The 15,852-nt window shown below is 36.4% G+C and overlaps 1 protein-coding gene across 1 annotated transcript in view; it reads left to right on the top strand.

Moving 5' to 3' along the window:
- Nucleotides 1–15,852, top strand: part of LOC123778824 (phospholipid-transporting ATPase ABCA3-like) — a 142,940-nt gene that overhangs the window by 68,981 nt on the left and 58,107 nt on the right. The window contains exons 12-16 of the mRNA XM_087869913.1: nucleotides 5,462–5,616; nucleotides 5,860–6,015; nucleotides 6,324–6,534; nucleotides 8,611–8,761; nucleotides 15,658–15,756. Of these exons, the coding sequence (XP_087726039.1) occupies nucleotides 5,462–5,616; nucleotides 5,860–6,015; nucleotides 6,324–6,534; nucleotides 8,611–8,761; nucleotides 15,658–15,756 (772 nt within the window). The remainder of the gene's footprint in view (nucleotides 1–5,461; nucleotides 5,617–5,859; nucleotides 6,016–6,323; nucleotides 6,535–8,610; nucleotides 8,762–15,657; nucleotides 15,757–15,852) is intronic.

Raw genomic sequence — 15,852 nt, 5'->3', positions numbered from 1 at the left:
TATTGCATGGAGCACTGGGTGTTACACGCAAACAATGAATCATGGAATACTACATCAAAAGCTAATGATGTACTGTATGGCGACTGACATATCATAATTTTTAAAAATTTTGACTTCTTCCTTGCCAATTTGGATGCCTTTTATTTCTTTTATTTCTTCTGATTGCTGAGGCTAGGCCTTCCAGTAGTATGTTAGATAACAGTGGTGAGAGTGGACATCCTTGTCTTGTTCCTGACCACAGAGGAAAAGCTGTCAATTTTTCCCCATTGAGGATGGTATTTGTTGAGAGTCTTTCATATATGGCCTTTATGATGTTGAGGTATGTTCCCTCTATCTCTACTGTGTTTAGGGTTTTTATCAAGAATGGTGCCGTACTTTGTCAAATGCTTTTCCTGCATCTATTGAAAGGATCATATGGTTCTTATCCTTTCTTTTATTAATGTGTAATATCATGTTGATTGATTTGCAAATATTGAACCACCCTCGCAGCCCAAGAATAAATACTACTTGATTATGGTAAATGATTCTTTTAATGAACTCTTGGTAATTTGCTAGTATCTTGTTGAGAATTTTTGCATCCATGTTCATCAGGGACATTGGCCTGTAATTCTCCTTTTTAGTGGGGTCTTCGTCTGGTTTTGGAATCAAAGTAATGCTGGTCTCATAAAAAGCGTTTGGAAATTTTCCTTCCATTTCTATTTTTTGGAATAGTTTGAGAAGAATAGCTATTAACTCTTGTTTAAATGTTTGGTAGAATTTCCTAGGAAGCCATCTGGCCCTGGGCTTTTGTTTGCTGGGAGATTTTTTTTTAAAGTTTATTTATAACCCAGTGTGGGCCTTGAACTCACCACCTTGAGAGCAAGAGCTGCATGCTCTACTAACTGAGCCAGCCAGGCTCTCCTGTTGGGAGATTTTTGATTATTGATTCAATTTCTTTGCTAGTTATGGGTCTGTTCAAATTTTCTATTTCTTCCTATTTCTGTTTTGGTAGTTTATATATTTCTAGGATTGTATCCATTTCCTCCTGGTTGTCCAGTTTGTTGGCATATAATTTTTCATAATATTCTCTTATGATTGTATTTCTGTGCTGTTGCTTGTGATCTCTCCTCTAGCATTCATGATTTTATTCATTTGGGCCCTTTCTCTTCTTTTTGGTAAGTCTGGCAAGGGGTTTATTGATCTTATTAATTCTTTCAGAGAACCAGCTCCTAGTTTCATTGATCTGTTCTACCAGGCTTTTTTGTTTGTTTGTTTGTTTCTCTCTTTTTTTTTTTTAAGATTTAACTTATTTATTTGATGGCAAGAGAGAGAGAGAGAGAGAGAGAGAGCAAGCACAAGCAAGGGGAGCAGCAGAGAGGGAGGGAGAAGTACTGAGCAGGAAGCCCGACTTTGGGCTTGTTCCCAGGACCCTGGGATCACGACCCCAACCAAAGGCAGATGCTTAACTGACTGAGCCACCAAGGTGCCCCCCCCCATTTTTTTTGTTTCTGTATCATTTATGTCTGCTCTAATCTTTATTATTTTCCTTCTGCTGGTTTAGGCTTTATTTTTCTAGTTCCTTTGCCTGTAAGGTTAGGTTCTGTATTTGAGACTTTTCATGCTACTTGAGGTAGGCCTATATTGCTATATACTTCCCTCTTAGGACTGCTTTTGCTGCATCCCAAAGGTTTGGAGTGTCATTTTTTGTTTTCATTTGTTTCCATGTATTTTGCTTTTTCTTCTTTAATTTTCTGGTTAACCAATTCATTCTTTAGTAGGATGTTCTTTAACCTCCATTTATTTGTGGTCTTTCTAAATTTTTTTCTTGTGGTTGACTTCAGGTTTCATAGTGTTGTGGTCTGAAAATATGCATGGTATGATCTCAGTCTTTTTTACCTGTTGAGGGCTTATCTGTGACCCCAGTATGTGATCTGTTCTGGAGAATGCTCCACGCACTTGAAAAGAATGTGTATTCTGCTGCTTTACAATGAAATGTTCTGAATACATCTGTTAAGTCCATCTGGTCTAGTATGTCATTCAAGGCCATTGTTTCCTCATTCATTTTCTTCTTAGGTGATCTGTCCATTGCTGGAAGTGGATGTAAAAGTCCCCTGCCTTTATTATATTATTATCAGTAAGTTTCTTTATGTTTGTCATTAAATGATCTATTTGTGTGCTCGAAAGTTGGGGGCATAAATATTTACAATTGTTAGGTCTTCTTGTTGGACAGACCCCTTTATTATAATATAGTGCCCTTCTTCATCTCTTGTTATGGTCTTTGGTTTAACATCTAGTGTGTCTGATATAAATATACCTACCCCAGCTTTCTTTTAATATTAGCATGATAAATGGTTCTCTATCCCCTCACTTTATTTTTTAAAGATTTTATTTATTTGTTTGAGAGAGAGAGCATGACTTGGGGAGGGCAGAGGGAGAAGAAGAAGCAGGCTCCCAACTGATCAGGGAGCCCAATGTGGGTCTCAGTCCCAGGACCCTGGGATCATGACCCAAGCCAAAGGCATTCACTTAAATGAATGAGCCATCCTGGTGCCCATCTATCTCCTCACATTCAATCTGCATGTGTATTTAGGTCTAAAATGATTCTCTTGTAGCCAGCATATTGGTGAGTCTTGTTATTTTATTAATTCTGATACCCTCTGTCTTTTGATTGAGGCATTTAGTCCATTTACATTCAGTGTGATTATTGATAGATATGAATTTAGTGCCATTGTATTACCTGTGATGTCATTATTTCTGGAGATTTTTCTGTTCCTTTCTAATCTTTGTCACTTTTGGTTTTTCTTTTCCACTCATGAGTCCCCTTTAATATTTGTTGCAGGGCTGGCCTAATGGTCATCTACTCCTTTAGTTATTGTTTGGGAAACTCTTTGTCTCTCCTTCTATCCTGAATGACAGCCTTGCTGAATAAAGTATTCTAGGCTCCATATTTTTCCCATTCAGCATGTTGAATATATCATGCTACTTTCTTCTGGCTTGCCAAGTGTCTGTGGACACATCAACTTCTAATTTTGTCTTCCCTTGTAAGTTAAGGATTTCTTTTCCCTTGCTGCTTTTAGGCTTTGTTTATCTCTGTTTTTTTTTTTGCAAATTTTACCACAATATGTCTTGGTGTTGTCCTGCTTCTGTTGATTTTGATTGGAGTTCTCTGTGCTTCCTGGATTTGGACATCTGTTTTTTTCCCCAGATTAGGGAAGTTTTCAGCTTTAATGTGCTCAAATAAACCCTCTCCCTTTCTTACCCTCTCCTCCTTCTTCTAGAACTCCTGTGATATTAACGTTATTACACTTTATGGATTTGCTGAATTCCCTAAGTATATATTCGTGATCCAGTATTTTTTCTTTCCCTCTTCTCTTCAGCATCATTATATTCCATAATTTTATCTTCTGTATCACTTATTTATTCCTCAGCTTCTTGCATTCTTGTGGTCATTACATGCAGTTGGTTTGCATCTCAGTTATAACAGTTTTTATTTTGGCCTGACTACTTTTAGATGTTTTATCTCTGCCATGAGGAACTCCCTGGGTCTTCTATGCTTTTTTTTAAGCCCAGCTAGTATCCTTATGCTTGTTTTTAAATTCTGAATCAGGCATATTACTCATATCTGTTTTGATTATATCTCTGGCTGTAACCTTTTCTTGTTCTTTCTTTTGGGATGAATTCCTCCACCTTGGCATTTTGTCTAGGTCTCTGTCTTCTTCTCTGTGTTAGGAAAGCCTGTTATGTTTTCTGATTCTGAGAGTAATGGCTCTGAGAAGTCATATATTGTCCAGGGCCTGGTGCTTCAGGAAGTGTTTCTTGTGTACATTGTGAGCACTCTACTGCTGTGTTTTGGCTGTGTTAACTGTTCATAGCCTGTCATCCTATCCCACTTTATTGTATCAGGAATGCCTGTATAGGGGCGCCTGGGTGGCGCAGTCGTTAAGTGTCTGCCTTTGGCTCAGGGCGTGATCCCGGCATTCTGGGATCGAGCCCCACATCAGGCTCCTCCGCTGGGAGCCTGCTTCTTCCTCTCCCACTCCCCCTGCTGTGTTCCCTCTCTCGCTGGCTGTCTCTCTCTGTGTCAAATAAATAAATAAAATCTTTAAAAAAAAAGGAATGCCTGTAGAATTTTCTTGAAATGGATGTGTTAGTGACATTGTGTCAGAAAACATTGTTACTGTTCCTCTTTCAGACACCATGAATTAAACTGCAATAACTCTATTTATTGTATATGCTTTGCACATACCACTAGACAAAATAATGCCAGAAGTTAGATATACAAAGTTAGAGGTATTCCAACCCAATTCCTACCCCATTTTATATTAGTAGCATTAATAATAACACTTTGTTAAAAATGAAAAATCTGGGACACAAATGTTAAATGGGTTAGAAGGCCTAGCAACAAGAGTAAAGGAGGACATTTAATTACTCTAAATGCAATGGACAATCTTGAATACACTTTTCTTTTCCAGAGTGTTTTTTTTTTTTTTAGTTTTTTAAATCATTATTTATTTTTTTAGAGCATTGTGGGGGAGGGGCAGAGGGAGAAAGAGCATCTCAAGCAAACTACACACTGGGCGCAGAGCCCCACACAGGGCTCAGTCTTGCAGTCCTGAAATCATGACCTGAGGTGAAATCAAGAGGTGGATGCTTAACTGATAGAGCCACCCAGGTGCCCCTCAGAGTGTACTCTTTAAAGTGGAATTATTTTTTTAAGATTTTATTTATTTTAGAGAGCATGCAGGGGGAAGGGAGAGAGAAACACAAGCCGACTCCCTGCTGAGCAGGGAGCCCAACACAGGGCTTGATCCCATGGCTCTGAGATCAGATCTGAGCCAAAACCAAGAGTCCAACACTCAACCAACTGCACGCCCAAGTGCCTCTTAAAGTGGAATTATTAAGTGGTGGAATTTAAGGAGTTTTGTAACTGCATTTGGTACGTTATCAACTGTTTCAGCAGAAAACTGGCCCAGTTGCCATCTGTGCATAAATGTTATGCAAATATTTTTAGACTATTACATGTGATTATGTTTTATCTTCCAACAAAATTTTAACTTCTAGAGTGTAGGGGTCCTACATTTTGAATTTTTCATTAAAAAAATCAACCACAGTGTTCATAATGCTGTGCTCAGATCATAATATGGCTCACATATGTTGTCACGTGGCAGACAGCAGTACTAGAATATTAGAACAGTGATTTCTTCAAAGCACTTTATATTACTCAAGTAATTAATAGTATTTTATACTCACTGAAAACTAGAATATATGGGATAAGCAAAAAAAAAAAAAAAAAAAAAGGAAAAATTATTTCTTTCCCCATCACCAAACCGTTTATATTTACCAGACTATTAATTCTATAGAAGACTTGATAACTTTTTTTAGTAATCCTTAAGTAGACTAAAGTTTAGGTGCTAATGGACAGTGTGTTGTCAGGTTCTCTCCCAGAAGCTAAGCTTTTGTCATGTCTTCTACTTAATTCTAGGTTTGACTCTTCCTACAAGTGGAAAGGTGTATATTAGTGGATATGATACCTCAAAAGACATGGTTCACATCAGGAATAACTTGGGCTTTTGCCCTCAGGATGACATATTGTTTTCAGAATTGACAGTATCAGAACATCTCTATTTCTACTGTGTGGTGAGTCAGAGAGATGTTCTTTTCTTCTACTCTTCATATGCTTTAGGCAGTGTGACCAAGGATCAACATCCTTACCCTAATTTAGTGGAAGGTTTTTTGGCATTGTTCTTTTATTATAAAGGAAGGCAAAAGGAAGAAGAATTGTCTTATATATAGATAACTGTGTAAGAGAAATTCTGGTGTAAGAATTTTTTTAAGTATAAAGTTGGAAGCGCCGTGTAAACTCTGGCCCTATCTTTATAGATAAAAGGAATACCTCCAGAGATACGTCCCACAGAAGTTAGTAAAATGCTGACTTCTTTTGGCCTGCTGGAAAAGCATGATGCACTTGCAAAGTCACTGAGTGGAGGAATGAAGCGGAAACTCTCCATCATTATAGCACTTGTAGGAGGCTCCAAGGTAAAGAATGGTTAACATGAGTCCCTGCTCCAGCTGATAAATGAAACTCACCTGACACAAACCTAAGAGCTGATATGAATCTAACTTTATAAAAGGAACTTCTGAAATGATAATCGGAGGGGATTTCCATTATTGACCAGGTGGTGTAATGTGGTTATGGGGTTTGAAATTATGTTAATTTTGCAGAGTTCTTAATATAATGTAGTGTAAACTATGTATCTTAACTTAAATATGCCCCCCCCCATAAATAGTAAGTTATCGCATAAGGGACACAGCATGGATCATGGAATTGTTTTTCTGATCTTTAGGTGGTGATACTTGATGAGCCAACTTCTGGCATGGACCCAGTCTCAAGGAGATTCACCTGGAATGTCCTTCAGCAGTATAAACATGATCGTACCATCTTACTGACCACCCACCACATGGATGAAGCTGATGTCCTGGGTGATCGTATAGCCATCATGGTCAAGGGATCCCTGAAGTGTTGTGGCTCTTCAGTTTTCCTGAAAAGAATATATGGTCTCTCTCCCTTTGATCATTGTTTGGATGCTAATGGCTTAATAACATTATTCTAACATGATTATTATCATTTTTGTTCCACTACACAGGTCTTCAAAAGTTTCCTGTGTCCTTTTATGTTAGATCTAAACTATTTAAATCAACTGTAATTTAGACAGTTCCAATCTAATTAATTACTTCCCATTATTACTTAATAAGTATATTGTAACTTGGAAAATATTCTTTGTTGACCCCAAAAAAGTCATGTTTATTTCTTTCATGTAACTTCTACTCAAGTGTTAATTTGTTGCAGGAGTAAAGTAATGCTTCTGAGGGATTTGGTACATAGATTCATGGCTTGGAGAGGAGAAAAATCAGTGACTAGATATTTCTGACCCTTTTCAATCAAATCAATATCTAACTCCCAGTGTAATGAGTTAAATGCTTTCATATTTATTTTCATGAATATTCCTGAGATGTGGCAGTCGATCAACAAGAATTTATAGAACAGAAAACGACCGAACTGTGGCATAAAACTGTCTTGATTTTGATAAATATATAGTCTGGTTAGTCAGTAAAACTAGTACATTGAAAATGAACAATACAAAAACCTATGTAATTGGTTCTGAAATTACATGGCTCCAGCAGTGAGTGCATCAAAATTGGGAGGAGACAAATTAATGAGAATAGTTAAACATTATATCATTCTATTAATAATGAATTCAGTATTTGAATTCATTCATCCAACTCACATTATAGGTGAATTATTATATTCATATTTACATACATTATCTCATCTAATTTTTATGACATCACCATTTTTATGAAGAAGAATACTGGGGCTCATATTAAGTAATGTATTCAAACCATGTGAGTAAGTGGATGTGGATCCCTCTAACACCAAGGCCCATGCTTTGCACTCATATGCTACCACTTCCCCACCAAAGAGGATGTTGGTTTATACACAAATAATGAATCATGGAACACTATATCAAAAACTAATGAAGTACTGTATGATGACTAACGTATAATTTAAAAAAAGAGAGAGAGACTCTCATTGTTGAATGCTTTTGTACTTACAGATGAGGATATGGAAATTGACATTTCCATAGTAACCTACTATGTTACTATGACTAAATGTCAATTTCCATGGTAGACACAAAAGTATTACTCAAGTATATTGATTATCCATAGAGTGTGTTCAGTTGCAGACTTCATAAAGGCAATGGAGAAAAGAACATATGTTTAAGGAAATTGGATAAGTAAGTAAAAGCAAGAGGAAAAAAATGGGCCTTTTTAACCCCTAGAACAATGAGGAAGTCAGCCTGGATCAGAAGGTTTTTTGGGAGGATCACTAAGAATTGAAGTTTGATAAGTAGGGGTAGAAAATGGAAAGGCATTGAAAAAAAAAACAAGAGTGGTTTTCATTAGATGTGCAAATGTACATCTAAGAAGAAGTTAGAAATAGTGGATTCAAAAGCTCCATTCTAGGATATAACAGTAAGCTACCTTAAAGTGATGAGTGATAAAATAAGAATAAGAGCAACAAGACGAGAAGGATGAGTATGTGTGTAAACCTATACACACGTGTGTGCACAAACATGCACATGAACATGTGCATGTGTATAAAATCCTGAACAGATCAGGCAGACTTGGTGTTGGAAGTCCACATGGCCTGTTTTCACAGGAAGTGAAGACTTCCTAGTACAGTGAGGTGAAATTTTACAGGTTTCATTCATTAATATAATGAGGTAAAAGTTTCCACTTTTGACATGTGTGTGAAATGTGGTGAGTAAGCATTAAGTATTTAAAGAATGATGGAAGGAAGAAAATCCAAAAAAGATATAAAACAATGAAACTTTACCAAGTTTAAATTCTGGTAAGAGTATGAAACCTATACATCCAAAGGTTAAAGAGTCAGGAACTGACTAAGAGGAATGAAGTGAAGGGAATTTGAAACCCATTTGCTCCTAAGCACAAACATGATTCCTCTTAAAAAATGAAATTTTTAACAGGCAAGAGCCTATTTTGAGGGGGGAGGGGAGTGTTTAATTTGGAAGGTTACATTTAAAAAAAATTTTTAATGGATGTTTTCAGGTGTGGGATACCACATAATTATGGTGAAGGAACCTCATTGTAATGTTGAAGGAATTACTCAAGTGGTTGATCAGCATATACCTGAAGCCAGATTGGAGAGCAATGTTGCAGCTGAATTATCATTTATCCTACCCAAAGAGTACACACACAGGTATGGATCCAGAGACTGTTTAGTTAAATGGTATTAGGTTACCAGAAATAACTATTCCTTTTCAGGTTTCCTTGGGCTTGGCAAGTAGATTCTTTCAGGTTGCCACTTGACAAGTAATAGTCAAAACTTTACTTTCCAAGGCAGCCAGTGAGAGAGCCTGTTACTAGTCTGAGGCTCCAGTGTGTTTTAGGCCTTGAAGCCCTGGAGGTTTCAGCACAGTGAGCTCAGTCAGGGCAGGGTATGACCTGTCAGCCTCCTCATTCTGTCCTGATGGAAGAGTTTTTCAAGTTGTATATGCTATGCAGGCTGTGGAAAATAGTAGTACAGCTATTGGAATCAGATATAAAGATGGCATTGTCTTTGGGGTAGAAAATCTAGTCCTTTCTAAACTTTACAAAGAAGATTCCAACAAGTGACTTTTTAATGTTGATCGGTTTTTGGAATGGCACTAGCAGGTTTGTTGGCAGATGCTCATTCTGTTTTTTTTTTTAAATGATTTTTTATTATATTATGTTAGTCCCCATACAGTACATCCCTGGTTTCCGATGTAAAGTTCGATGATTCATTAGTTGCGTATAACACCCAGTGCACCATGCAATACGTGCCCTCCTTACTACCCATCACCGGTCTATCCCATTCCCCCACTCCCCTCCCCTCTGAAGCCCTCAGTTTGTTTCTCAGAGTCCATAGTCTCTCATGTTTCATTCCCCCTTCTGATTACCCCCCCCTTTCTTTATCCCTTTCTTCCCCTACCGATCTTCCTAGTTCTTATGTTCCATAGATGAGAGAAATCATATGATAATTGTCTTTCTCTGCTTGACTTATTTCACTTAGCATTATCTCCTCCAGTGCCGTCCATGTTGCAGCAAATGTTGAGAACTCGTTCTTTCTGATAGCTGAGTAATATTCCATTGTATATATGGACCACAACTTCTTAATCCAGTCATCTGTTGAAGGGCATCTCGGCTCCTTCCACAATTTAGCTATTGTGGACAATGCTGCTATGAACATTGGGGTGCATATGGCCCTTCTCTTCACTACGTCTGTATCTTTGGGGTAAACACCCAGATGCTCATTCTTTAGCAGACATTGCAAGATAAAAAGCTTCCAACTTTAGATCTAATTTTGGCTATAATCTTCCATTAAAACATCTTGCAGAGAGTGGCCATGTATATACATGCATATACACTGTACAGTGCTGTTAGACCTTTTGGCTCTGGCTTCATGTTAGGGTCTTACAGTGTGAATGACCATGCACAGCTCTACATCAGGAGTTTCATATGGCAATTGGGGCTATGTCATTGGCAAAGCCAGGCAAACTGCAAAAGACAGAAACTAAAGGTAAGAGGAAACTTATAAACTTCCAGGGACTGTGCCAACTTCATCTTCTTGCAAGATGTAATTACTAGCTTCACATTCCCTTAAGCAAACTTGTTGGCATTCTCAAAAGAAGATAAATAGAGGGGAACTTCTTCAACTGGTTAAAAATTATCTACAAAAAGCCTATAGCTAACATCATACTCAGTGGTGAGAAACTCAAAGCTTTCCCATTACTATTGGGAACAAAGCAAGGAAGTCCTCTCTCACCACAGCTTTCCAACATTATGCTGAAAGTCCTAGCCAATGTAATAAGAAAAGACAAGGAAATGTATTTAGATTAGGAAGGAAGAAATAAAACTGCCTTTGTTTACAGATGACATGATCATCTTATACAAAATGTCTGAAAGAATTGACAAAAACAAAAACAAAAAACCTCCTGGAATTAATAAGTGATTATAGCAAAGACGCAGTATACAAAGTTAATATAACATGCAAAAGTAAATGACTTTCCTATATATTGGCAATGAGTAAATGTAATTTGAAATTATAAACACACTTGTAAAATTTAGCACCTCCAAAAATGAAATGCTTAGGTATAAGTCTACCAAATATATACAAGTTCCATATGAGGAAAACTACCAAACTCGGATGAATGAAATTAAAAAAACTAAAAAACAAGATACTTTATGTTTATGTATAGGAAGATTCAATATCATCAGATGTCAGTTTTTCCCAACTTGCTCTATAGTTCAATGCAATCCTTTTTTTTTTTTTTTAAAGTATGTTCCATGCCCAGCATGGGGCTTAAACTCACAACCCTTAGATCAAATCCTGAGGTGAGATCAGGAGTCAGACCCTCAACCGACTGAACTACCCAGGCACTCCTTGATTCAGTGCAATCCTAATGAAAATCCCAATAAGTTATTTGATGGATATCGACAAATTGATTCTAGAGTTTATACGGAAAGGCACAAGACCCAAAATAGGCAACACAGTATTGAAGGAGAACAAAGTTGGAGGACTGACACTGAGCATTTTTAAGACTTGCTATAAATCTGCCATAATCATGTCAGTGTGATATTAGCGAAAGAATAGAAAAATAGATCAATATATGGTCACTAACATGTCATAATAAATTTTTAAAAAAGAAAAATAGATCAATGGAACAGAACAGCATGTCCAGAAATAGACCAACATAAATATAGTCAATTGATCTTTGTCAAAGGAACAAAGGCAATACAATGGAGAAAAGATAGTCTCCAACAGATGATGCTAGAACCACTGGACATCCATATGCAAAAAAAATTAATCTAGACACGTATCTTATACCCCTCACAAAAATTAACTCAAAATGGATTGTAGGCCTAAATGTAAAATGAGAAACTATAAAACTGCTAGAAGATAATCTAGGAGAGGGGCGCCTGGGTGGCTCAGTCGTTAAGCATCTGCCTTCAGCTCAGGGCGTGATCCCAGGGTCCTGGGATCGAGCTTCGCATCAGGCTCCCTGCTCAGCGGGAAGCTTCCTTCTTCCTCTCCCACTCCCCCTGCTTGTGTTCCCTCTCTCGCTGGCTGTCTCTCTCTCTCTGTCAAATAAATAAATAAAACCTTAAAAAAAAAAAAAAAGGAACCACTTTCTTAAAAAAAAAAAAAAAAAGATAATCTAGGAGAAAACCTATATGGCAGTGAGTTTTTAGATACAGCACCAATGGCAGGATCTCTGAAAGAAATCATTGAACACTGGGTGTTATTCGCAAGTAATGAATCATGGAACTTTACATCAAAAACTAGGGAAGTACTGTATGGTGACTAACGTAATATAATAAAAAAATGTTATTGTTTAAAAAAAAAGCTGGGCTTTATTAAAATGAAAACTCTGCTCTATAATGGGCAATATCCAGAGAATTAGAAGACAAGTCACAGATTGGGAACAATATTTGCCAAAGACACCTCTGATAAAGGACCGTTATCCAAAATATTCAAAGAACTCTTAGAACACAACAATAAGAAAACATAGAACCCAATTTTAAAATTGGCCAAAAGGAGAAAAGCAGGAGAGGAGAGAAAACGTTAATGATTTCAGGAAAATAAAAGAAAAATGTTTAAATAAAAAAATTGGCCAAAGACTTTTTTAAAAAGATTTATTTATTTATTTTAGAGAGAGAGAGAAAGAGAGAGAAAGCATGTAGGGAGGGGCAGAGAGAGAGGTAGACAAAGAATCCCAAGCAGACTATGTATTGAGGAGTCCAACATGGGGCTCTATCTCATGACCCATGAGATCATAACCTCAGCCAAAACCAAGAGTCTGATGCTTAACTGACTGTGCCACTCAGACACACCTAAAAATGGGCCAAAGACTTTAACAGACAAATCACCAAAGACATATGTTTGGCAAATAAACATATGAGAAGATGCTCACCTCACATCAGGTCAATGCAAATTAAAACAATAATTAGATACCACTACACATTGATTTGAATGGCCACAATCTGTCATCCTATATTTGTACATTTTTATCTATAGTTTCTAAATGTTTTATAGGTAAACATTACTTTTGTATCAAGAAAATTAGTATTTAAGTGAGAAAGCATTTTCATTAAGAATATGGAAATTTCCTATCTATATAGAAAATTCTTCTAAATCACTAATAATAAGAGCAGATTTAAGCTAGATTTTATTAGAATTTTTTTGCTTTTAGAGGAAGAAAAACTTTTTTCTTAAATTTTTTTTTTATTTATTTGAGAGAGAGTGAGTGAGCAAGAGAGAGAGAAGGAGCAGGGAGAGGGGTAGAGGGAGAAGGAGAAGTAGACTTCCCACTGAGCAGGGAGCCCGACATGGGGCTCGATCCCTGGAACTCCGGGATCATGACCTGACCACTTAACCGACTGAGCCACCCAGGTGCCCCAAGGAAGAAAAAATTTAAAATGGTAATAGTAAGCACTGATAATGATTTTGTGAAATTTCCTCTTTATATACTAGTAGTAGGCAACTCTTAAAAATATTCACAAAGTTTGACTCAACAATTCTAGGAAATAATTGTTTTCTAAGGAAACATCTAGAAACATCTAAATTCCCAACAATAAAGTAAACTTAATTCAATTATAGAACATTCATACAATGGAATAGGACTCAATCTTTGAAATTTATATTTTCATAGAAAAACACTCATAACAATAAATTTAAAAGCTGGGTATAGAATCCTATAATGTAGGATAACAACATGCAATATATGGAAATGAAAGTTAAAAAACAGAATCAGGGGCGCCTGGGTGGCACAGCGGTTAAGCGTCTGCCTTCGGCTCAGGGCGTGATCCCGGCGATCTGGGATCGAGCCCCACATCAGGCTCTTCTGCTATGAGCCTGCTTCTTCCTCTCCCATTCTCCCTGCTTGTGTTCCCTCTCTCGCTGTCTGTCTCTATCTCTGTCAAATAAATAAAATCTTTAAAAAAAAAAAAACAGAATCAAACCAGGGATGTACTGTATGGTGACTAACATAATATAATAAAAAAATTAAAAAATATATCCAAGTAGCATATCACATTTTTAACAGTCGTGTTTTTTCTGGGTAGTAAAACTATTTTTATTTTCTTTTTTAAACATTTGTATTATCCACATTTTCTGTATTTACTACTTTTTTAATCAGAAAAAAAGGATAATAATGCTAATAATAATGCTTGATGATTCATTAAAAATTTTTGTTTTAAATTTTCTGATTTCACCAGCCCTAAAGAGGCCGGAATCTGCTGTTTAACCAACATATGTACACAGAAACACAATTACTACTGAAGTTTCTCATTACAGCATTGAATGAATTAAAAAGTCAAAGGATCCCATAATCCTTCTCCTCAGAAATAGTTACTCTTATGATTTGAGTTTGTTGTGTATTGCTTAAGACTTTTTTATGCAGAAAATAGTATGGATATTTAAATATATAAACCTGCGGCTTTATCACCCTTTTGAATTAGTTCCGTGTATAGATAATTAAATTCTTCATATAAAAGTTAAAAAAAAAAGTATGGAGATTACTCAAAACTAAAAATAGAGCTACCATATGATTCAGCAATCCCACTTCTGGGTATTTATCAAAAGTAATTGAAATCAGGATCTCAAAGAGACACACTTGCTGTCTCATGTTTATTGCAGCATTATTCACAATAACCAAAGTATGGAAACAACCTAAATGTCCATCTGTGGATGAATAGATAAAGAATATTGGTATATACATACCATGAAATATTATTCAGCCTCAAAGAAGAAGGAAATCCTGCCATTTGTGACAATATGGATGGATGGATCTAGAAGACATTATGCTAAGTAATATAAACCAGACACAAAGACAAATACTGCATAATTTCCCTTATATGTGGAATCAAAAATAGTCAAACTCATAGAAGTATGGAGTAGAATCATGGTTTCCAGGAGCTATGGGGAGAGGAAAATGGGGAGGTGATTGTCAGGGATCCAAAGTTTCAGTTTTTGTAAGAACTGTAAGTTCTGGAGATCCACTAAACAGCATAGTGCCTGTAGCTAACAATGCTGTATTGTGTACTTAAAATTTTCCACAAGGAAAGATCTTATATTGTGTTCTTACTACAAAAATGAATGGATGAATGAATGAATGAATGAATGAATGAGATAGGAAATTTTGGGAGTTGATGAATCTGTCTATGTCCTTGATGGTGTATATTGAATATGTTCAGCTTGTATGTATGTATGCATGTCAATCATGCCTCAATAAAGTGGTTCAGAATTTTAAAAAAATTTTAGAAGATTTTGCCGTGCATATACTGATATACATGTGTGCATATTATATGCATATTTATTATTATATTGATAAACATGTCAGAGTAATGTTCTGAAACTTACTTCTCCCACTAATTATGAGATAGAGTGAGGTGAATCTAATTTTGGCTCAGAAAATAGAGAAAATTTTGATAGAATTTTCCAAAATGGAGAATTTTCAGTCTCCTTTTTGTGGTCACGTTCACTCCTTAGAGAGAACATAGTAGAGATAGGTTCAACAACCGATTAGGTTTCTGGAGTAGATGATCTTCTAAAGTAGAGAAACATAAATCTCAGAAAAAACTATTCTTCAGAAACCTCAATGGCACTCCATCACATCTTCCTGAAATGGCACAAAACTTACTTGATTATGTGAGGAAACGATTCTCTTCCAGGCCTTGCTTTCTATTATTTTTACTTCATTTTCTGTGTTAAGTTTCTTCTGTTCCTTAATAATTTGAAAACATTTTTCCTTTTTGATTTAGTATTTTATAGGAACTGTAGCATGTATTAAGTAAATTAAATCTTAATTAGAGATGAATGTTGATATATAGAGAAAGTCAGTTGATAATTTTATCAGAAAACCAGGAAGCAGTTTATGATAGCAGTTTGGTAGTTTTTTCCCCTTATATTTTCTACATTTCTGATTCATTGGAGCTATGGGAACTGTAACAAGCATTGCAGTGAAGGATGAGCTACATTTTTCCCACTGCTGAAGGAAGTTAATTGGGAGCAAGAAATATTAATATGAAAGTAATCTGTTTAGTTGGTAGCTTTCTCCCTTCTCCTTCTTCTAGGTTTAAAGACCTTCTTACTGATCTGGAAAACAGGCAGACAGAGCTGGGCATTGGTAGCTTTGGTGTCTCGATCACTACCATGGAAGAAGTTTTCCTCAGGTGAGTAATGATGCTTGGGGGGCCAGGAGAGAGGAAAAATCTCTTCCTCTATAATCAGATTTCATTTTGAAATCAAACGCCATCCTGTATGGGGCT

This window comes from Ursus americanus, chromosome 2 (assembly GCF_024610735.1).
Source record: "Ursus americanus isolate L20-20 chromosome 2, mUrsAme1.1.p, whole genome shotgun sequence".
Taxonomy (NCBI): Eukaryota; Metazoa; Chordata; class Mammalia; order Carnivora; family Ursidae; genus Ursus; species Ursus americanus.
The sequence above is the reverse complement of the archived record's forward strand: the minus strand, read 5'-3'. Positions and strand labels throughout refer to the sequence as shown.